Source organism: Odocoileus virginianus, chromosome 8, assembly GCF_023699985.2.
Source record: "Odocoileus virginianus isolate 20LAN1187 ecotype Illinois chromosome 8, Ovbor_1.2, whole genome shotgun sequence".
In the NCBI taxonomy this organism is placed as follows: domain Eukaryota; kingdom Metazoa; phylum Chordata; class Mammalia; order Artiodactyla; family Cervidae; genus Odocoileus; species Odocoileus virginianus.
In genome coordinates this window covers 14,555,945-14,580,952 of record NC_069681.1, presented here as the reverse complement: position 1 = coordinate 14,580,952, position 25,008 = coordinate 14,555,945, and the positions used below count along the sequence as shown (strand labels likewise).

At 39.4% G+C, this 25,008-nt stretch overlaps 1 protein-coding gene across 1 annotated transcript in view; it reads right to left on the bottom strand.

The window, feature by feature from the left end:
- COG3 (component of oligomeric golgi complex 3) overlaps positions 1-23,050 on the bottom strand; it is a 60,165-nt gene extending 37,115 nt beyond the window's left edge. The window contains exons 1-12 of the mRNA XM_020873920.2: positions 22,651-23,050; positions 13,338-13,484; positions 11,340-11,401; positions 10,188-10,353; positions 9,337-9,411; positions 8,181-8,273; positions 7,364-7,489; positions 4,344-4,424; positions 2,651-2,694; positions 2,059-2,185; positions 1,371-1,462; positions 106-245 (exon numbers count right to left, since the gene is read on the bottom strand). Coding sequence (XP_020729579.2) covers positions 106-245; positions 1,371-1,462; positions 2,059-2,185; positions 2,651-2,694; positions 4,344-4,424; positions 7,364-7,489; positions 8,181-8,273; positions 9,337-9,411; positions 10,188-10,353; positions 11,340-11,401; positions 13,338-13,484; positions 22,651-22,827 — 1,330 coding nt within the window. The 5' untranslated portion in view covers positions 22,828-23,050. The remainder of the gene's footprint in view (positions 1-105; positions 246-1,370; positions 1,463-2,058; positions 2,186-2,650; positions 2,695-4,343; positions 4,425-7,363; positions 7,490-8,180; positions 8,274-9,336; positions 9,412-10,187; positions 10,354-11,339; positions 11,402-13,337; positions 13,485-22,650) is intronic.
- Between the last annotated feature and the right edge of the window lie 1,958 nt (positions 23,051-25,008).

Below are 25,008 nucleotides of genomic sequence, written 5' to 3'. Positions count from 1 at the left end.
TGGTCAGGGAACTAGATCCCACACGCCACAATGAAGACCCAGGGCAACCAAATAAATATTTTTTTTTAATAATCTTTGAAATGATCATTTCTACTTATCATTTACCATTATTCTGTACATGATCTTCAAGCACCTCATTTTTAAGTATCCCACAAAGTTCCGATAGAGTTTCTAAGTGAATAACATGAATGATCAATGGCCTGAAGACATCATACAACGACACACACAGTTTCTCCAAAAGTTCGCTAAAATGAAAGAATGAAACATGGTTACCAGTAGTAATCCTTTTAGTATTTTCTAATAGTTTAAAAGTCACCCTTAATTACTTCCAGTCAATAAAAATAATGAAAACCTACTGGACTATAATATGCAGGAACATTAAATAATGAGAACTGAAAGGCTGAAAGTAATTCTCTGAACTGTTTTTGCTAGAATCAATAAAAAAGCTCAGAATAAGCAATCCTCACAGTTAACAAATTAGCTGGCCCCAGCTGAAAGTCAATTTATTATAATTTTTACTTACGTTAGCAATAATCTTGTGTCTATCCTTTCAAAAACAATAAAATATTTCAGTAGGCTTAATTTTCCTACACCATAAATAACCTACACTATAAAATAATTATTTTTAATTTTCCTACACTATAAAATAACCTACACCACTATGAATCAAATGGTGACATTTTTCCCAGGAAAGACTGGTTCAAAACTCTTGACTACACACAGATTTAGATAAACAAAACTCAAAGTATTCTGGACATGCACCAAGTATTTTGACAATTTTAAACATTTGAAAAGAAAAAAGTGAGTCTGTTTATACTCTTTACATTGTCAACCGTACTCTTCTATATATAGACTTTCACCAAAACCATAAGATGTCTTTGTTTCTTCCCCATTATAAGAGTCATAATCTTGGGATTCTCATGAGTCAAAATCGCCAACATGAAGAACCCAGAAGTGACTAAGAGTGGTTTGAAAGACACTTTGAGAAAAATAAGAAAAAGGATTTTAAATAGTATCTGCATTTTTAAGTATCTCTCATGAGTCAGAATCACAGAATTTTTTTAACTGAAAAGAATTATTATACTTAGTGGAGATAAACGGCTCCATATACCAAAATAGCTGCCTATATAGGCATCTTACTCTTGTAACTCACTGTTTCCATAATTATAAAAATATGAAAGCATATTGGCCTTTAAGCTGCATATTTATTTCAAAGTAAATAGCCACTGTCTCATCCAACAATAGTCTGTTCATATACCCACGAAAATTAAAACACGCTTTAGTTAATTTTAGAGTACTACTATAATATAATATAAGCCATTAGCAAATTAAATCTTAAAAACAAGAATCAGAGTCCATGTACCACATACTCTAATTTTGATGTTGGTTTTGTGAAAAATTCATTGTAAAGCTGGTGTTCATCCTGGCACACGTGGACCATAAAGGCACAGCCACTGCGAATCTGTGGGGAACAAACACACAGCACCTGTGATTAAAGGCACACGACGACTCCAGCCAGCACTGATGAAATAAAGCAAATGTTTTATTTACAAAGAGACTATGCGTATATATTCATAAAACCACTTCCTAAATAACAGAAAACAGTTTTCAGCATAATGGGGATATGGATGACTTTTATTTTCTTACGTTTTCTAAACTTGTGACAATGAAAAGTACTCTTCTAGTTCAAAGGAGGGTATTTAAAAAAAGAATCTTTATGTACTTTCCTACAGTCTGAATTAAAATCACACTAAATAAAAAAGCACTCCTACAGCAAAAGCTAAGATTAAACTGTCTACATAAATCCACCAACTCTGAAACTTCATCTTTCAAAAAACAATACTTATTTGTAAATCATCACATGTTCAAAAATAGATCAAAATTAGAATATTTTGCCCAAATGAATGCTAATTACTAAGTGAGATTTGTCATCAACTGAAAGATTCTGTAAGTTTATTGATGGTGGGACCAAAACTTATTTACCCACATGTAGTTTCTAGGGTGTCAGAACAGCTTAAGAGAAGGTTTAACATTAAACCGCAACAAGCAGAAACTTACCAAGGCACAGTGGTCTCTGTTATTCTGGCTGGTCAACTCTGTTACAGTACAAGTAATACTGGGGCCCAAAAGGAGTTCCCGCTGATCAAGGTAACACTGGTGGATGTCAGTTAGCAGCTGCTGGTATCTGATGAAAAGCAAATGAGACGGCAGCATAAACTTCTGATTCCAGGTATGAACTTTTAAATCTGATCTTAATCCAAAACAGGGTGCCAAGACTCCAAGGTTATACATGGTTGCTGCTCACTTGCCCACATTAAAAACTAGAAATATTTATGTATATAAAGAAAAAGCAAACATCACAATGATCTAACAAAACCTTTATCTTTTAAAGAAAGATTCATCTTCCAGGAGCAGTGGTCCTACCTTTATCTCAATGAGAAGAAAATCCTGCTATATGGGAAAAAGATGCTTTGTAAACTCACAAAGTCAGGTCTGTAACCTTGTTCCCCAAATTGAGCTGTGTGCCACAAGAAAAGGCTGGTATAGCACACAAGGTAATTGCTCAGAAAACATCAGGGACACAGCAAACTTGGGAAAGTAGAACTTCAAGGAAGGCAATTTGGAAACTGAAGAACCTGCAGGTACTCACTCAGGTATTTTTTCAGATCGTTGTTCTATCTGTTCAATGAGAGTCTGTGGAATAAAGAAAAGCTCACTAGCTTCATCTGTTTTAGTTATACTTTTAATTACTTTCCAATTGTAACAGTAACAGAAGCTCATGTTAGAAAATCTAGGAATACAATAAAGCTGAAACATAAAAATCACCTAAAATGCAAAATTTTTTTTAAAAAAAATCACAGTATTTTAGAATATTTTCTTTCAGTGTTTGTATGTACACAGTTACTTTCCTTTTTAAACAAAACTGGAATTATACTATATATTCAGCTTTACAATCTGCTTTTGAAAAATAATATTTTAAAACACTTTCCTTTTATTAAATAACTTCCATTATCAGATGAAAATGTTTGAAAAGCCTTAGCCTTACTGCCTGGCACTCAGTAAACAGTCAGTGAATCATCATTATAAATACTATTTAAAACATCACTTTACATGGCTATTTGATATCCTACTGAGTGGATGCACTCTAAGTCAGACATTCTTCTATCGCTAGTCATCAAGGTTGTTTTCTAAAATCAGCCCAGTGGTTAAGAGCTCCAGGTCATGAAGTGAAACTAGAGGGTTTAAGTGCTGACTCCCAGTAGCTGTCTGAGCCCAGGAGAACAAGCCCACATCACTGAGATTCCATTTCTGACCTTGGAAAGCTGATACAATGATAATACCTACGTCCCAGTTGGGGGCTCCCAGCACTGGGTCAGAAAAGATAAATATTTTTAGAGACTTTTGTTTCATTCTGCTAAAATGTTTTTGAGGAAGAAATTAACTATTAATACAGTCCATTAGCAGTATCACCTGTCTCACCAAATCCTGAAAAACACTACTACACCTTACTTTGTCAATTTCTAACAGACCAAAAAATACCACTCACCACTGAGCCCTCTTGCCTACACCATTTTTGCTAATCAAAACTCTATCACTGTTAATTGATTAACAAGTGAAAGCAACCAACCTGGCACAATCTAAACCTTGAACTATCAACTAGCTGCTATATCTTCTCTAAACAAGACCAAGTTCCTGCTTTGAAAAACAAAAACTCCTTTCCACTTACTTTCAAGATGGATACAAGGAAGAGAGTGGGGTCAAAGTCAGCAAAAGCAGATCACTCTTTCTAGAAACTTTGCAACAAGATACACATACCAGCTCCAGTCAGCTGTATCTGGGATGACACTGGTTTAAAATATTGTACTGGTTCTCTGCTTTTCCTGAATTAGCATGACATGAAACATCCTTCGTGAGATGGTCTCTGCCATCATTCTTATTTCTCATCACACTCCACTAAAGTCTGTGTTCTAGTATCAACAAATTACATGAGGTTCTCCCCAAATACATATTATGGTTCTATTACCTTCCCTGTACATGTTGCTCTCTCTGTAAAAAATATCCTTATCAATCCCCTCAAGTGCTCTCTACATTCAAGCTTTTTAAGCTCAAATATCAGCTTCATCTGGAAACCTTCCCTGAGCATCACAGAAGAGATAGGTGTTTCCTGCTCTGTGGGCTTAAAGCCCCTCAACATATACTGCTGTAATGTGGAAGGACAAAGCCTAACATTCATTCATGCTCATTTTCCTGGTATAAGCAAAGGACCTAACATATATTAGCATTTCCAAAGGGCTGGCTAAATAAATTTCATAGCAGTATCTTTTTTATGTCAGTAGACTTACTCTGACTTTGGGGGCAGCAGCTCGAAATTTCACATAAAATAGTGTAAAGGCATTGTCTGCATTAGGTACAGATGAAGGATCCTAAAGACACAAGGTGGAGGACAGAGAAGGCAGATAATTAGCAAACAAAAAATTATTCAGAAAATATAACACAAACCATGTCATATGGCTCCTGCTTGGCCTATATACCAACCAAAAGCTTACAGAGAAAAAGACTAAATACTGTTATTGCTACATATAAAATAATTGTGTGGAGCTGCCATCTCTCTCCTTTTTATAATTAAAATTTACCCTATGCTTCAAGAATTTTGGCGGTAAAAAAGACTAAATTCAGATTCACAATCATTTACTGACTGTAGAACATTGGTCAAATTATTTAACCTCTCTGAGATACAGGGCATCCATTAAATGGTGACAAAACATATGCACAAACGTTCTACAGAGCTCAGTCACAAAGCACTAACACATAGTAAGCACCAGTACGTATTAGGTATTAGTTTCAAAATTAAAAATTTTGCAAAATAGAAAAATTATACAATCTGTTCTGTAAGCTAAGAGCAATGTGAATGATAAAATGCAATACAAAAATCAGTAGCTCTGAACGGAAAGCTCAAGAAAATATTCCATATTTTTAGAAAGTAAGCTTAAAAAACAAAATGTATTACCTTTAAGGTTTTATTTTTTTTAGGAAAGAAATGTGTTCAATGACCATCCTATCTAGCTCCACTCTTATTTTCTAACCTAACACTCAGCTAATTTTCCACCTAGCATCTACCACAATCTTTAATTGACTAATTTATTTCTTTCTTTACTGATTATTTCTCCTGAATATAAGCTCCATGAAGGCAGGGACCTTGTTATCTCCTTTCACTACTGTACCGTTCCCATTATAATGCCAAGCATTTAGGAGGCATTCAATAATAATACATTTCTTAAATAGAGAAAATTAAATAACCCATCATTTATAAAGAAAAATACTCAAATCATCCATCATATATAATTCCACCACTCAGAACCACTTTTATCATTTTGATGTATTTCCTAATATTTTCTTTAAAAAGACAGAAAATGTTTCAGTGAGAAATAGTCTGAATCTTTTTTTTAATCATAGAGTACTGAATTATTTCTCACATTCTTATGTATTCTTTGAAAATAAAACTGTGACAGACAAATATATATGGCATTTTTCTTATTATAAATGACATTGCAATGTATATTCTTTTTTAACAAAAGGTTAAAAAAATGGAGCTCAGTCAGTTCAGTTCAGTCACTCAGTCGTGTACGACTCTTTGCGACCCCACGGACCGCAGCATGCCAGGCTTCCCTGTCCTTCACCGACTCCCGAAGTATGCTCAAATTCATGTTCATCGAGTCAGTGATGCCATCCAACCACTTCATCCTCCGCTGTCCCCTTCTCTTCCTGCCTTCAATCTTTCCCAGCATCAGGGTCTTTTCCAGTGAGTCGGTTCTTCGCATCAGGTGACCAAAGTATTGGAGTTTCAGCTTCAGCATCAGTCCTTCCAATGAACACCCAGGACTGATCTCTTTTAGGATGGACTGGTTGGATCTCCTTGCAGTCCAAGGGACTCTCAAGAGTTTTCTCCAACACCACAGTTCAAAAGCATCAATTCTTCAGTGCTCAGCTTTCTTTATAGCTCAACTCTCACATCCATACATGATCACTGGAAAAACCATAACTTTGACTAGACGGACCCTTGCTGGCAAAGTAATGTCTCTGCTTTTTAATATGCTGTCTAGGTTGATCATAACTTTTCTTCCAAGGAGCAAGCATCTTTTAATTTCATGGCTGTAGTCACCATCTGCAGTGATTTTGGAGGCCCCCAAAAAAAGTCTGTCACTGTTTCCATTGTTTTCCCATCTATTTGCCATGAAGTGACGGGATCAGATGCTGTGATCTTAGTTTTCTTTTTTTTTTTCCATTTATTTTTATTAGTTGGAGGCTAATTACTTTACAACATTGCAGTGGTTTTTGTCATACATTGAAATGAATTAGCCATGGATTTACATGTGATCTTAGTTTTCTGAATGCTGAGTTTTAAGCCAACTTTTTCACTCTCCTCTTTCACTTTCATTAAGAGGTTCTTTAGTTCTTCGCTTTCTGCCATAAGGGTGGTTGTCATCTGCACATCTGAGGTTATTGATATTTCTCCTGGCAATCTTGATTCCAGCTTGTGCTTCATCCAGGCCAGCATTTCGCATGATGTACTCTGCATATAAGTTAAATAAACACGGTAACAGTATACAGACTTGACATACTCCTTTCCCAATTTGGAACCAGTCTGTTGTTCCATGGCCAGTTCTGTTGCTTCTTGACCTGCATACAGATTTCTCAGGAGGCAGGTCAGGTGTGCTGGTATTCCCATCTCTTTCAGAATTTTCCACAGTTTGTTGTGATCCACACAGTCAAAGATTTGGTGTAGTCAATAAAGCAGAAGCAGATGTTTTCCTGGAACTCTCTTGCTTTCTTCATGATCCAGTGGATGTTGGCAATTTGATCTCTGGTTCCTCTGCCTTTTCTAAAACCAGCTTGAACATCTGGAAGTTCACGGTTCATGTACTGTTGAAGCCTGGCTTGCAGAATTTTGAGCATTACTTTGCTAGTGTGTGCAATGAGTGCAATCGTGAGGTAGTTTGAGCATTCTTTGGCGTTGCCTTTCTTTGGGATTGGAATGGAAACTGACCTTTTCCAGTCCTGTGGCCACTGCTGAGTTTTCCACATTTGCTGGCATATTGAGTACGGCACTTTCACAGCATCATCTTTTAGGATTTGGAATAGTTCAACTGAAATTCCATCACCTCCACTAGTTTTGTTCACAGTAATGCTTCCTAAGGCCCATTTGACTTTGCATTCCAGGATGTCTGGCTCTAGGTGAGTGATCACACCACTGTGGTTATCTGCATCATGAAGATCTTTTCTGTATAGTTCTTCTATGTCAGACTAAGGTTATAGAAAACAAACAAACAAACAAACAAAAACCCCACCTCACCAGTTAACTCACCCTTTTTAATAACTGATTTGTGAGGTTCTGTAGTGTGTTCACAGTGTATGTCTTCATGAGATGCAAAGCTTTAGAAAGACACTGCTTAAACTTCAGTAAATATACAGGATAATCTTTAAAATTCGGCTGTAAAGGAAAGGGAAAGATTTATAAAGATGAAACAAACATTAACAAAGCAAACTTTTAATGAAAACCAAGCTTTATGTAAAGCTGTACAGAAAGCTCAAAAGGTCTTACGTGGGTCATACGCTCCTTGAAGACAAGTACTATGACTGTTTCGGTCAGAGCCAAATTCTCTGTGCCTGACACAAAGCAGGGGCTCAGGAAATATTTGCCATTTTTAGCAAAATATATTTTCAGTACCCCACAGACCTCAAGGCTAATATGTGAGGCTCAGCTAGGAAAAGGATAGGAGTTGGGTGAAATAAATACAGCTATAAATCCTCAGTGGACAGAAGGAGATGGTGATTATACTAAAGGACTTGTCCCTTCACTTCCCCTGCCAAGTAATAATTTTTGTTTCCAAGGAAGTAGCTAGCAAAACAAAAGTCACCAGTCTAAACAAATCACTAGTCCTTTTAGATGGGATAAAGATGTGTCAGCCAGACCCTTTTTCTACTTCAAGGGTTTCCATAGCAGCTTAAAGTACAATACTTTTTTACATCACTACTGAAAGTGACTAAGAATTTACCTCAGTTTTTCTTCAAGTATATTACAGATATGTATTTTCCCTTAGGAAGAAATAATTATTATTTAAGAAGTGATGTAACAGAGATGTTAAGATTTTTTAAAAACATACAGAAATACCATGACTTACATGAGCTGAGATGTATGTTATACAATCATCTAACTTGGCCAGCATAGGTATAAATCCTTCACTATTCACAGACAACGTGGGCGAATTCAATTTCTTTAAGGGAAAAAAAAAAGCTTTACATTTTAAGAGTCAAAAAGTAGCCTCAAATGCAGCCCATGTGTTACAATACAATAGAGGACAAATTAAAATTATATGGATTGAATTCAGTTTATTCCTAATGAGCTTTAATGGAGCTCTTCATGAATTAGCAAACATTATCCATTGTACAGTTACAGTAAAATAATACATCAAGAACCTAGATTTTTCATTTTCTAGTACTTTAAAACATAAATTTTCACATTTCAGAAAGTGGTGATTTTCTCAAAGTTAAAACATTAAGTTTAGCAGTCATACTATAAAAGTAAAATATTAAGTAAACATATACAAGTAATAATGAGTATAAATACAGGTAACATAATATAAACATGATATTTAAAGTTTAATGTAATAGACAATATATATTAAAATATATAAAGCTATATAATATATATAAAATATAAGTAAAATCAATTATTTCTAATCTTGATATACAAATAGTTTGTCAATGTATTCCATTGTTAATTGGCTACCATTTTTATTTCTCTCTCAAAGAACTTTAATAATTAAGATTACTTTTAATAATTTTAATAACATGATATATACACAGTTATTATAATTAATGAGCCAGAAGCAAAGAAAAATATAATTTACACAGCAGTCCTCATTGTGACGATCCCTTTGGGATACAATGCTTTAAGAGGGCTATAGTTTTCCTCAAACTAAACATGAGATTAGTTTAAGAAATGTTTTAATTAATATTATAGAAACACAACCACAGAAACATTTAAAATGGAATATTTCTTCTTATAAACATCACAGCTTGCCAATAAGATACTATTAAAGAGTTAACCAAAAAAGAGATTTTAATAACAAGAATACAATATAAAAAGAACTATTATTTAAGTCATATGTGGAAAAAATCTGAACTGGTCATGGTATGTCTATCAGCCACAAATAGGAATACCGTAACAACAAGCAAACTGTTAAATTAAAAATACCACTCAAGCCAATTTATAAGTTTAAAGATTATACTCAGGAGGGGGAAATAGATAAAAAAAAAAAACAAAACAATGCTTACTGTGTTAATAGTTTCCAATTCATTAAAATAGGAAAGTTTTTGTTGAATGTTTTCGGCCAGATCAACAAGTTCCGACTTGCAGTTTTTTAAAAGAGAAAAATCAATTATTACAAGAATATAAGAATCAAAACTCCAGTCTCAAAATTACATTGAAGAGGTTTATATCAGTCATACAGGTTTACATTAGATATACAGTTTCACAATAATGCCCAAAGATTTCTGCAATCATGGGCTATAATAAGCAATGATCCTTACAGTAAATTATATAAGCTCTTTTTACAAAATAACAAAGCACTGCCTTTTAAAAATCATACAAAATACACACAGAGACATCTCTGAGATAAATATAGTAACTTAAATATTCTATCTTTAAGTCAAAAGTTTATGTGCAATTTAGATCTGCTCATCACTTTATAAACCCCACCATTACTACAATCACTGCCCCCTGCTTGAAAAGTGTCAACAGGGAATTCCTGGGTGGTCCAGTGGTTAGGACTCGGTGCTTTCACTGCCAAGGCTGGGGTTCACTCCCTGGTCAGGGAACTAAGATCTGTAAGCCACGCAGCGTGGCCAAAAATAGTGTCAGTAATAAAGAGCAGACAGAGCAAACAAAATATCCTCTCCACTCTGAAACTGTACTGAGACCTAACAGCTCAAAACATATGAGAGCTTGCCAGGGTCCCTGCTCACATAAGCTTAAAAGCAGGCTGTCAAAGTAACCATTTGCATGCTTACAAATGCAAGTCTCTTACAGAGCAGTGTTCAAAATTAAGGAAATCAGAATTAAATTATATTCATTTATTTAAAAATATTAAATATAGTCACTGACATTCTCTCTTCTTCCAAATTACCTGCTCTTTCAGGAGCTGTTCACAGGCTTCATGTAGGGCTCCTGTCTTATTGGACACAAAAAGATACTGTTTCTGCAATGATTCCAGATGCTGAAGAGCACTGTTTACATCATTCAATATAGCATCACACTGCTCCTGAAACCCAGACAAGTAATCCCTCATCTGTCTAGAAAACAGAACCAAAAGGGGATTGGCAATAGTATTTTCCCCCAATAAGCATAGACAATAAACAGCAAAATCTTGTTTTTCCCCCAAATGCTTGCATTTCAGAAGGAAAGTCTAACCTAGTCACAAACATTTATTAATTCAGAAATGTAGCAAAAACTATGTCACAAACTGTTTCAATGCTTAAAGAGAAAAATGACTGAAACTATGAGCAAGGAAAGGAATCAGCCTTGGAGCCATAAACTGGCTTTTCACATGTAGGTCAATAAATCATGGGCTCAGCTCTCAAAGACTGGGACACCAGGGCCACCAAGGTCATCAAGCAGGTCCATCCCTCAGGTCAAGTCTGCCTTTGAGGGACAAAGTCACGGGAAGAATTCTGAACTTGGAAGATGTGAGTCCAAGTCCCAGCTCTGCCCAAGTCTCCGTGACATTAGGCAAGGATTCAATATTTCCAGGTCCCAGTTTACTTATTTGTAAAATGGGGATAATGCTGCTATGAAGACTAAATGGAATCATACATAAAAGAGCCTAATACAGTGCCTAGCAACAGTTGTCACTTAATGTTAAATGAATGCAAATGTTCAACCCAGAGCCCCCAAATCAGCTAGAGATCATACAGTCACTTCCTCCATGTCGTCAATATACGCAAACAAAACACAGCACACGCCCGGTCCAGTCGGCCATCCCTAAAGTCTCTTGGGTCTCTCCCTCTAAAGAAAAGACAGCAGGGTTCCTGACAACACTCCCACTTCATTTAAAGTTATCTAAAAATCAAAGTCTCTCCCTCCTAACCTGCTAACTTACTTTTCTTTTAATCACACAACTTTCACTACCAGTTGTAATGACCTACATCTTCTCTACCTATCCTTAAAGAACATGTGACTATCAAGTTTTCTTTGTACCTTTATTTTATTTAAAGACACAGATTACAAAATGCTTCAGATGATCTAAAAATCAGGATAGCCAACAAATGAGAGCACATACCTATATTTAGTTCCTTCATCCTGATCCATCTGAGTTTGTAGCTTTGCAAACCATGAGAAAAACTGGAAAAAATAGAATATAATGTTGTCAATAACACTACAACAAAGTGAAGAGTGGCTACATGCTAAACAGCAAGTCAGAAGGGCAGACACTAAGTCATATTGTTTGGGGCTCAGATATTAAAAGTTTTAAGCCAGGAGATGATAACTTAATTGCATGGTCAGTGTCTACATGCTAGTGAAAGCAAAGTATCTTAAAAACACTGGCCACATTCAGAGCCAAATAATAAGAGTATTAACAAGACAATATGTATTAACAGGAATAAATATTTCTTCCTAAGAGGTTATTGCCTACTTGCTGCTGCTGCTACTGCTAAGTCGCTTCAGCTGTGCCCGACTCTGTGCGACCCCATAGACAGCAGCCCGCCAGGCTCCCCCGTCCCTGGGATTCTCCAGGCAAGAACACTGGAGTGGGTTGCCATTTCCTTCTCCAATGCATGAAAGTGAAAAGTGAAAGTGAAGTCGCTCCGTCGTGTCCGACTCTTAGGGACCCCATGGACTGCAGCTCACCAGGCTCCTCCGTCCATGGGATTCTCCCGGCAAGAGAACTAGAGTGGGTTGCCATTGCCTTCTCCTGCCTACTTGCTAATTTGCCTAATATGAGTTGGTAACATAGGGCTTCAGGCAAATATTAACATTATCTAATAATAATTGTGAGACTATAAGCTCAGAAATAAGATAAAGGAGTGGTTTAAAAACATAGCTTTTGCATCAACTAAACCTGGATTTGAATTCTGGGCCCATCATCAAGTTGTATACTTAAAATGAGTACATTTTCATTATGTGTAAATTATAACTCAATGTATTAGATTTTTTTAATTTAAAGAGAGATGCTGCTGCTGCTGCTGAGTCGCTTCAGTCATGTCCGACTCTGTGCAATCCCATAGACGGCAGTCCACCAGGCTTCCCCGTCCCTGGGATTCTCCAAGCAAGAACACTGGAGAGGGGCGCCATTGCCTTCTCCGTTAAAGAGAGACAGGCAAGTGCAAATTTAATCCAGATTTTTTCCTCAAATACTCCAAATAAATTCATAGACATGGTGCAAGATTATCTTCTATAGTTCTCACGTGGGATCTGAAGTCAAAGGTATGCTTTATTCTCCCAAGATATTACACTCGCCAAGTACCTTGGCTTTCGTTCACTGAACCCTGATCATAAGAAATGGAGGTGACTTTCAGATCCAGGTTGGCCTAACTCAAGAGCTAGAGCTTTTCATCACTCTGCAGCACTGCCCTTCCTGACTAAGTGTGTGTGCAATTCAGCACATCTGCTTCATGTTTCACTTGGTAACTGCCTCAGCTTTAATTTTTTTTTCAAACTCAAGTTATAGGTGACTTAAATTTATAGCTGGGAACAAGTGAAAACAAGCAAAAAAAACAATAGATTACATATGCTAAATTACTGAAAAATAACCATAAGTGTTTGTCTAAAGAGAATACTGAGGTTTTTAAGAAAGAAATTACCTATCAACAAGTGGGGGCAGGTCTGTGTATGTCCATGTGAGCACACTCGCATGCTGGGGGGGCACACATTAACACACACACAGTGGGAGGAGGTCAGAAAGGCATAAAATATCAAAACCTTAATAAATGTAACAGTCTATCAACATTCAGACTTGGAAATCATATTTTTATCTGTACCGCAAATAAAACTGGGCAACAGGTTCACTTAAGACACTTAAGAAATGGCCACCACTAACACAAAATCACAAAATCAAGACTGTTCTAGAAAGAGATACTGCTTTGGGCAAGATCCCTGGTGTTTTCCTTACTTGCTGCATATAATACATCCTTCTCCCACACACACACAAAAAAATTCTAGAAAGATTTTAACTACAATTTTAAAAGGTCAAAAGTCTTAACTAGGGCCTTTTTTTATTAGCCCTCTCCTGAGACATTTGAAACAATAAATATTCTTAGAAGAAAAAGCTGTTATTCACCTGCTGTGCAGTTTCGATTCTTTCTTCTTCCATGTCTAAGGACGTGAATCCCTTCAAGAGAATGTCTTCTGTAGATTCAGGCACTACTGAAGTCTGTGCAATGGGCAGTGACTGGGAGGTTAAACTGCATAAATCTTCAATCGGGAGCTTGAAAAAAAAAAGAGTCACAAAGTGATTCAAATAAATTGAAAATTCTCTGAACTTAACTCAAGATTGGTAGTCCATCTCAGTTGTTCTGGAAGAGAAATGTTTTCCATTAAATCATCTGAGGTTAGTAAGTACCATATAATACTAACACTTATAGTTAGGCTCTCTCTATGCTGACACAGCCATAAAGAATCTGCCTCTCAACACAGGAGACACAAAAGATGTGTGTTCGATCTCTGGGTTGGGAAGATCCTCTGCAGGAGGAAATGGCAACCCACTCCAGAATTCTTGCCTGGAAAATTCCATGGACAGAGGACCCTGGCAGGCTACAGTCCTTGGGATCTGTAAGGAGTCGCTAAGAGTGAGACGCAACTGAGCAACTGAGCACACACACATATTAAACGTTAGTCTCAAAATGCAAACAGGATACCAATATCCCATTAGTAAAGTTTTAGACTTACCTTTTGAAAACTGGTGGTCAATCTGTACTAATTTGCACACATTTTCCTACTGGAACCTCTGGTGAACTAGCACCAGTCAAAGGCAAACCCTGTGTGCTAATGAAAGGAGCTGGCCCTCTCAGGTATCAGCACAAAAGACTGACCTCCTTAACACCAACCAACAGAAAACAAAGTGTACCCAAAAATCAATGACCAACAACTGCACCTCCTTCCACTATTTCTACACAGCTGACATACTTCACCCACATCTTCCAGCTGACAGATTTTGAAATTACAACTGAAGAGAAAGAATTTCAGAGTGTCACATCAGAGTCCTAAGAGCCTCACTTTGATGCCATCAGACCCAGAATACTGTCTAGTTCTCCATTACCAAAGATAGTCCCGGTGTTCATTTGCCTAGAGTCACACAGGCAGGCTGTTTTTAGACCTAAAAGGGGGGGGGGGGGGTTGTGATTGCTGGGGAAAGTAAAAAAAAAAGCCCCAACTGTTATCTTTTCAATCCCAGTTTTCAACCCTTAGGGCATGACATCTAAGGTCTAGCAATAAAAGACCTTAATCCAAGGTTTTAGGAAATTGCTTCCTATATTTCTAGATACAGAAATTTCATCTGAAGGCATTATTTTCTTTTTAAAGCTAAAATAAAATAAGGGAGATGCAAAATGCACCATCATTAATTTAGAAATATGACCATTTAAATGTAGGGGATTTTGTACCTGGGTTCACGTGGGGCTCTTCTCTCAGCCATGGTAAATAAAGCACTTTATAGCACAGCCTGCTTTGAACCCTGCTCCTGCTCCCTACTTTTTCAGCCCTGCAACTTTCGGGATCCTAGGTGCCCCACCAGGGATCGAACCCGCATCCTCAGCCGTGAAAGCAGAGTCCTAGTAACTGGACCACCAGGGAATTCCCTGCTCCTGCTCACTACGCGCTGTGTTACAACAAGCAACTTACTTAATACCTAAGTATTTCTAAGTTAATGATGGACTTCCCAAGTGGCACAGTGCTCAAGAAATCCACCTGCTAATGCAGAACTGGACATGGAACAACAGACTGGTCCAAAATAGGAAAAGGAGTATGTCAAGGCTGTATATTGTCACCCTGCTTATTTAATTTATATGCAGAGTACATCATGAGAAATGCTGGGCTGGAGGAAGCACGAGCTGGAATCAAGATTGCCAGGAGAAATAATAACCTCAGATATGCAGATGACACCACCCTTATAGCAGAAAGCGAAGAAGAACTGAAGAGCCTCTTGATGAAAGTGAAAGAGGAGAGTGAAAAAGTTGGCTTAAAGCTCAACATTCAGAAAACTAAGATCATGGCATCTGGTCCTATCACTTCATGGGAAATAGATGGAGAAACAGTGGAAACAGTGGCCGACTTTATTTTTCTGGGCTCCAAAATCACTGCAGATGGTGATTGCAGCCATGAAATTAAAAGATGCTTACTCCTTGGAAGGAAAGTTATGACCAACCTAGACAGCATATTAAAAAGCAGAGACATTACTTTGTCAACAAAGGTCCATCTAGTCAAGGTTATGGTTTTTCCAGTGATCATGTATGGATGTGAGAGTTGGACGGTGGAGAAAGCTGAGCACCAAAGATTTGATGCTTTTGAACTGTGGTGTTGGAGAAGACTCTTGAGAGTCCCTTGGACTGCAAGGAGACCCAACCAGTCCATCCTAAAGGAGATCAGTCCTGGGTGTTCATTGGAAGGACTGATGTTGAAGCTGAAACTCCAATACTCTGGCCACCTGATGCGAAGAGCTGACTCACTGGAAAAGACCCTGATGCTGGGAAAGATAGAAGGCAGGAGGAGAAGGGGACGACAGAGGATGAGATGGTTGGATGGCATCACCGACTCGATGGACATGGGTTTGGGTGGACTCCAGGAGTTGGTGATGGACAGGAAGGCCTGGGGTGCTGCGGTTCATGGGGTCACAAAGAGTCGGACACAACTGAGCGACTGAACTGAACTGAATGTAAGAGATGTAAGTGACACAAGTTCGATCCCTGGGTTGGGAAGATCCCCTGGAGAACGAAATGCAACCTACTCCAGCATTCTTGCCTGGCAAATTCTGTGGACAAAGGAGCCTGGCAGGCTACAGTCCTTGCAAAGAGTCAGACACGACTGAGCACTTTTCACTCGTCCAAAATAGAAATTACATTATATGTATGGGGCCACTGCAAAAAACAAGAAACCAAAACTGTGAGAAAACAGACTTCTTGTATCACTGGGAAGCTGCACACAGAAAAAAGAAGTTCAGGAAGGTGACTGATCCCCAGTCTCCCCACAAATGAGTCTGACTCGAGAGCCAGGAGGGTCTTGGATGTATGTAAACATGTATTAAGGGCATCACCTCTTCATATAAACTCGTGCTGGATGGTGACCCAATCTCTGCATATAAAAGGGCTGTTGGGCAGTAAGAATTAAGTTTCTGAGATCTGGTGAGAATCTACCTTGAGTTTCAAGTGTGACCAGAACTGTCCGCTGACACCAGAGGTCTGAGGACAGAGGAAGCCAAGTGCAGCTGCGCACGCCCTGGGCAGCCACGCCAGCCTCCAACCAGCTGTCTTCTCGGGGAGGCGCCGCCGGAGACAGTGCTCCACGCGCGGAGCACAGGCCTGCCGATCAGTCAGCCGAGAAATCGGAGCTACTGCTATCATCATGTTATCATTATTACCACCACTACTCACTGGTAGAAACAGAGTAAGTTCATTTTATTAGTTTGTATTGAAGTACAGTTGATTTCCAATGCTCTGCTAGCTCCCGCTGTACCGCAGTGGCCGAGCCATATACAAACACACATTTTTCCTCAGATTCTTTCCCGCTACAGGCTGTTAAAGGTGCTGAACACAGCTCTCTGCGCCATACAGAAAGCCCTGTTGCTAATCTCATCTATATGCAGTCGGAAACACCAGCTAACCCCAAGCTCCTCAGTTACCACTCCTGCTCCCACCTTTCGAAGCCAAAAGTCTTTTTCCACACTTGTGAATCTGTGTGTTTTGTAAATAAGTATTTGTGTCATTGTTTTAGACTGCACATATGTCATACCATATTTGTTTTTGTCTGACTCACCTGACTTAGTGTGATAATCTCTAATTCATCCATGCTGCTGCAAATGGCATTATTTCATTCCTTTTTATGGCTACATAATAGTCCACTGTATAAATGCCAAATCTCCCTAGTTCATTCATCTGCTGATGGACATTTAAGTTGCTTCTGTGTCTTGGCTATTGTAAGTAGCGCTGCTATGAATACTGGAGCGCATGTATCTTTTCAAATTAAGAGTTTTCTCCTGATGTATACCCAGGAGTGGGATTGCTGGATCATATGGTAGTTCTATTTTTAGTCTTTTAAGAAACCCCCCAAAAAAAAGAAACCCCCATATTGTTGTCCATAGTGGTTGCACCAATTTGAATTCCCATCAACAGTGCAAAAGGGTTCCCTTTACAGAGTAAGTAAATTTATTTATCAGAATTGAACTGCTTTTTGGAAACAGAAGAGTCTGTAAATGACCTTTATCAGTTATTTATGAACAGATCATGCAACATTCAAACACAAAATTCTCTCAGCAGTTTATGAGCTATCCAAGAAGCTCAGACTGGTAAAACATCCACCTGCAGTGCAGGAGACCCAGGTCCGATCCCTGGGTGGGGAAGGTCCCTGGAGAAGGACGTGGCGGCCCACTCCAGCGTTCCTGCCTGGAGAGTCCCATGGACGGAGGAGCTGGTGGCCACAGTCCCTGGGGTCGCAGAGAGTCAGACACGGCTGAGCAACGAACACACACACGAGAAGGTGAAGGGCTAAGGGAGATGTGGATCAGGCAGAGGTTTGAGGGAAAAAAGCAGAAAGCAAGAAAGCACACGGAGGCTGGGCTGAAATAAAAAGGCTAGACAGAGTGTGGCTTGTACTCTTATAATAGGAAAAATACAAATAATCTACAAACTATATTCCACTAGAGAGCTGAGGTCCCACTGTCACCAAGCAGCTAAAAACCTAGAAAAAGAAGGGCAGCTTCAGGCCCACCAATAGCTGAGGGTTGAGGAGGAACGTTAAGAAAACACAAAATCCAAAATGATATGAAACATCTTCTTCCCATGGACCCATTCCCCAGCCACCCAGTTCCCTCCCCAGGAGCTACTAATGTTAACCAGTTTCTCATGAAGCTTTTCTAAAACAGCTTATGCATATACAAAGGAAGTGTACCTTTTTTTTAAAACCCAAATAGCAGTATAATACATACATCTTGCCTTTTTTTATTTGATATGCACCATTTTCAACAGAGTATAAGAAAAAGATGGAATTTATTTTCTTACTTCAAATTCACAACTCTTGTCATTAAATTGTAACAAGGGCATTATTTTACAAGTCCAGCAGTTTAAAATGATTACATGAAAATCAAGTTGCCCTCTTCCCTTCTTCTCTGACCTTTCAATTCTTCTCTGAGGTAATACCAACACTTATAATTTGAGAACTATTTCTAAGGAATTGTAGGGTAAAATGAAGAACTTTTAAAAGCAGAAGAAACCAAAGAGATTATCTGTAATTTTTATCAACTTTCTTTTATAAAAATTATTCACATTTTTATTCCAAAACATCGGAAGAGTTAAAAAGTTCAGTTTTCAGTATTTTTGGTGGTTATTCCATACTCGAAAACACAGATTAACAACACTGTGTTTGAATTCATCAATTTAAGGTCCTATCTACTGACTCCCATGATGTAAAGTGAAATTAATACCCTTAGTATTAAGAGTATATTTACTCTCAAATTTTGTTACCTGTATACCATCTCTTCTATAGACTGTCAAAATTTGTATTGTTAGATAATTAAGTCTTAGATTCATTTCTTAAATGATGAATTTGCCAAAACTGAAGATTGACTGAAACCACCTTTTTTTTGGGTGTGCCACATCCTCATTATTGTCATGTCAAAAGGATCCAGGGCTGTCATACACATGTGCTCTGTCACTCTGAACAAAAACGTATCCTCTAATATACTTTAAAAAATAAAATCATATGAAAACTCTATCTACTTGAGAAGGTACTACACAGTTACTCCAAATATAATCTAGACGTTTTGAGTAAATGAGATAATCTGAATTATGAAGGAGCATTCTACTTAATCACTTCATGCACAAATGACCACTTTCCAACCACAAGCACTTTTAAATATCAAAAGCAGAAGGCGGCTTCCTGTCCCGTTGCCTCTTTCTAATACAAAACCATTTTCTCTCAAACCAAACAAGCTAGAAGTCGCAATGCAACCACTTCTAAGAAACAATTTTTTAGAATCACAAAACAAGTTCTTTCTAAGAGATTATGAGAGAATTCGCTGGTGGTCCCTTGGATAAGACTCCTCACTCCCAACGGAGGGGCCCGGGATTCAACCCCTGGTCAAGGAATTAGATCCCACGTACCACAACTAAGACCTGGTGCAGTCAAATAAATAATAAATATGTTTTTTAAAAAGAAGTTATAAAAAGATGTCCTCATTAGGTACATTTGCCCAGCTGTCTTCGTTCCTCAAAGCACCTGGAACAGAACGGGAAATTAAGAAGCGTGTGTTGGTGTCACCAACTGTCCTGTCCTGACGGCTCTTTCACTCCTGGAGAGATGACTGAACACCTCTGGTTCACACGCACTGTCCCGGTGTCCGGATGGAGAGGACATCAACCATCAGAGAGGGAAGAGCCCAGACTGGGCTACTGGGCTACTGGTCCTGGTTGGCAGTTCCGGAGAGCTACTGTATATAAACGGGGACACTAACATATTAAATACTAATTACAAACTATCAAGCCTTGCCTGACCAGCTGAGCAGGTCCAGGAAAAAATAAGCAAATATGCCTTTCCCTCCAAACTTTTCTTGCACAGTTTTGGGTTGGAGAAAATCACTTTTGTAATCAATGTAATGAACTTATTCCCTAAACGAAACCTGACATTATCGACTCTGCTTGGAGGAAATCATTGAAGAGGTACAGATGGAGACTCAGAACCTTCCTCAAGGCACCTAACTCCTTCTTTTCTGACCCCTGGTCTGAGTGACACCTCCATCAGCTCAAGATGGTAAGATTCTAGTCTGTACTTTTACAGTGCGAACCATCTGGAGAGAGAAGCACATACATAATACAACACTGACAGGCAGCTTGCTGTTTGCACACACATCATTTAATTCTCACATACCCGGAGAGGCACATATCATCCCCACTGTATAAAGAAGAAAACAGTTTCAGGGAAGGATCAATCTAAAGTCACAAAGCCTTTAGGAAAACAGCTCTAACAGTCAATTACAGGTAACTTTCAGGGTAAATCATCTCAGCATTTTATCCAGAATGACTAAACTCAGCAGAAAGAAAAATGATCTCATGACTAAAAAATATGCCCTAGCTACAAGAAACCAGTCTACCACAAATTTTCTTATTTAACACCAACTTAAAAGGTATAACTCCTTTCCAAGAAAAGACTAGTTCACTTTCATAAAAAAGAAAGTTATTAACAGCTTTATGATATTTATTGAAAGTTAGCTGGTCTCTTGCTATTCAACTAACTTGCCCAGTTCCTGCTATTCAGGAAACAATTTATCTCCTGAAAATTGGAAAATGCTACAGAAAATCCTTTACAGATACCTGGGTTGGACAAAATAAAAACAGGCATTCTTTCTCACTGCCGATGTTAAAAGAGTGACAACAGGGTTAAAAAATTCAGTTTCTGTCTTCCCTGGTTGTTCAGTGGTAAGGAATCTACCTGCCAATTCAGGAGACACCAGGTTCAATCCCTGGGTCAGGAAGATCCCCTGGAGGAGGAAATGGCAACCCACTCCGGAATTCGTGCCTGGAAAATTCCATGGACAGAGGAACCTGGAGGGCTACAGTCATGGCGTCCCAAAGAGTCAGATGAGACTGAGCACACACATGTACACACAAGTCTCCCCACCAGACACGTAAAGGGGAAAGAGGGCTGTTGAAAGCAGAAGGGCAATGAGAAATCCCTCTAACGGGTTCCAGGATGGGTAAATGACAGGCTGGTATCTGATTCTCACAGGAATCCAACACTAAGACTGCATATACCAGAAGACCCTCACTGAACCTCTGATCTTGTCACACTCTACCTACCCAGGACTTTACATTGCTTTTTCCTCCAGCTAGATTACTTTTCTTGTCTTTACAATGCTGGCTTCTTGTTTTCCAACGTGAGTTCTCTACTTAGTTAATTTCTTAGAAAGGCCTTCCATCTTATCTGAAAGGGCATACTTCATTCTTTGGTGTCATACCATCCTGTTTTATTTTCTCTATATCCTGGACCACCATTTGAACTTACCTTCTTAGCTCTTTTTTTACATATTCATAATCACCATAATTATGTCAGCTCCATGAGGCAGGGATCTTGTCCTTCTTATCTTTCCACCCTCAATTCCTGGCCCTCAGTTAGGCACATAATATATGTTAAATGACTGCATGGGGCTAACAGTAGGCCTTATATTGCAAGAATATCACATAACAGGATGAAAATGAAGAGATTCCATTTACTTCTCTCCAACCCCTTTTCCTCATGCTCAATGGGAAGAATAATAGTTTGTGACCCAAGGCAACAGAAACAAATTGGGTCCCTTCTCTTATGGAACACAGTTTGCCAAAGGTACTGTGATGTCCAAGCATACTGCTTTGGTAACAGGCCAGATCCAACTATAAACAGACTGAAATATTTACAGAGCAAACAACTTCTATTCCCCGAGCATAAAAGGTTTTGGTGGCAACGCCAAAGCAAATTTCCACCTACTTCTTCATTTATTTCAAATCCACTTTCAGCACAGACTTATACAGGTGGACAGAGAAACCCAAGAAAGAACACCTGTATTTTACTGCAAAGCATGAGGCAGTGTAAGTGAGAACTTTCGAACCGAAGTTCTTACCCTCTAAAAGCTTAAATCACTAAACTCCACCTGCCTTTGGACACCAACGTGTGAAAACAGGCTTTCAACATCAAAAGTAACCATGGGTGCAAATAAAATGACCTTCTAAACCCGGGCCCCAAACCAGAAAAAGTTTGTCAAGCATCTGACAACTCATGAAACATACTTCTTGATATTATAATCAATTGAACTGAATCACACAGGCAGTAAAATGCACAGCATCCCCAAATGGTAGTTATAATTAGAAACGTTCACACTAAAACCGAAAACCAGCATTATCTAATAATGTACTGACCTAGCTTCCAAAGAAAAACATTTTTATAAATATAAACACAACCGGCACTTGATTCGAGAGCTCAACTGATCAACGTGCGATGAATGAAAACTGTCACCGGGGGCTAACTCTGGTCTTCCCCAGGCGCCCCTAGGGAAAAATGAAGCCGGGTTATTCATTAAGGTGGCAAACCAACACCAACAGGAGGCTGTCCTGAAAGCGAAGCACTTCGGGTTCGCCATGCTCTCCTTCCGGGAGAGTGTGGGCGGCAGGACCGGGCCTCGGTGACCCCAGGGACACCCGGGGCAAAGCTCCCGGCCAACTGGCCCGCGCCGCAGGGGGAGCGCCGGCGGTTCCGGGCAGCGAGAGGCCTGACAGCCCGGGAAAGGGAGCAGCCTCGCCCACCGGAGCCGTCCCCGCGCTCGGGAAGGAGGGCAGAGACCCGGGGCGGGGGTCTGCAGGGCGGGCGTCGGCGGACACGGCCACGGAGCTGACCCAGCCCGGCTCCCGCCGTCGCCTCACCTCGGCCGGCACGGGCAGGGCCTCGGCAGCCGCCTTCAGCGCCAGCACCGAGTCCGTCTGCCGGTCGGTCAGCGGAGCCGTCGTGTCCGCTCTCCCATCCCACAGAGCCAGCTTCTCCCGAGCGTCGCGCTCCGCCGCCGCCTCTGGCAGCGACAGCAGCAGAGCCGCCTCCGCCATCGCCGCCTCCCCCGCGGCCCGCAGCAGCAGCGGGGAGGTGGGGACCCCGAGAGAGACAGAGAGAGGCCCAGGGCCACTTCCGGGAGCGCTGAGGCTTCCAGCGCGGCACCGGCGGCGGGGCGGGGCGAGCCAGAACACCCTGACTCCGGAAGCGATTCCCTCCCCTGCGTGAGCGGGACTGAGTCCAGGACCGACGTGGCTTTCGACGGGGTACAAGTATTTCCGGTTGGGATGTAGACCGAGAGGACGAAGGCTCTAGGCCGTAACGGAAATAGACTTGCCCCTACCGGAAGTCCCTGCCTCAACATCAATAACTTTATTGTTACGTGTCGTTATTGACAACTGTGCTCCGTGACACTGCCGGCAAGGATACTGGAGTGGGTTGCCGGGTCCTCCTCCAATATCAGGCATCATAAATAGTATCAAATAACCACTCAAACGTCAGGCATTGAAGAACTGGATCAATAATTCACGACACAGATGTGCAACTGGAAAGCTGTTCTGCCATTTATGTCATGTAGATTTCAGCAACAAAATAATGATATTATTTGACTGTAACCTGTAGAATAAAATAAATACCTGAGTTCACACTGATATGAATAAATAAATAGGGGAGAAAAAACTCCACTTTACTAAAGAATTTCAACAAATAAATGTAGAAAGACCAAGGGAAAAAATCATTAAGGATATCACAGCAATAATTAAAAAGCAGGGGAAAATCTAAGGATGCTAAAATTAGTGGGTCAAACTTTGAGGAGATACAGAAATTTGCATAGTATCAAAGGATCTCTCAAAGATATTTATTAGTGGGGGGAGGTGAGGGTGACTGTAAACATTACAGTGGAGAAACCTGGAAGACATCCCCTTAACCAAGTGATCAAGGTCAACATCATCACCATGAAACTCCTAATGATAGCTCAAGAAGGACACAGTATCATTTTTGTGATATTCTTGCCAGAAATGCAAAACCACATTCTCATTATGAGAAAACATGAAACAAACTCAAATTGACAGACATCCAACAAAACTGCTCACCAGTAGTCTTCAAAAGTGTCAAAGTCAAAAAACAAAAAAAAGTCAAAAGTCATAAATGAGAAGGAAGACTGAGGAATTATTACATTTAGGGGATGAGAAAGATTTGACAAGTAGATGCAATGTGGGAGCCTGGATTGGATCTTGGGACCAAAACAGGAAAACTATAGGAAAAAAATAAGCACTATGGTTTAGATAACAGTAGTGTACCAAAGTAATTTCCCAGCTTTGATTGTTGTACATGATGTGGTTATGTAAGATGGTAACACAAGGTGAAACTGGATGAAGAGCACATCAGAACTCTGTAGCACTTCTGAAGTTTTCTAAAGTCTAAAATGGCATCACCAACACAATGGACATGGGTTTGGGTGGTCTCCAGGGGTTGGTGGTGGACAGGGAGGCTTGGCGTGCTACAGTTCATAGGGTCGCAAAGATTCAGACACAACTGAGCGACTGACTTGAACTGAAAATTATATCAAAGTCAAGAGTTAAAACTTTCCTGGTGGTCTAGCAGTTGAGATTCCATACTTACCATATCCTACATGCCACAGCTAACACCCACTGCAACCAAATAAATATATTAAATATTTTAAAGAGTTAACATTCTTGTAGCAAATGTGTATCTCTTTGGAGAAATGATAAAACTGAGAATGAAAGAGTGTATCATACTGTTGACCAAAGGAAACACTCCCAAAATACTCACAGATGGTTAGAATTATTAATAATTACTTTCTTTTTCTTTTTTTTTTTTCAGTGAGTTTTGCATCTAAGTTAAGGGGTTTTTTGTTCGCTTAATTAATATACCTAAAACACACTTTCTCCTTTTCAGGCCAAGCTGATTACAAAAATATCAGAAATGAAGTTTATCCTGTTGAGTTTTGTGATGATAATTCTTCACCAAATATTTTCCTTCAGAGGCCAAATATAAGCATCTTCTCTCACAAATGTGCTTATACTGCAGATTTTCCTAAACTCATAATCATGCTTTGTTATTGTTGTTGCTGTTTAGTCACTAAGTTGCAACCAACTCTTTGTGACCCGGTGGACTATAGCCCACCAGGCTCCTCTCTCCATGGGATTCTCCATGCAAGAATACTGGAGTGGGTTGCAATTTCATTCTCCAAGGGATCTTCTCAACCCAGGGATCAA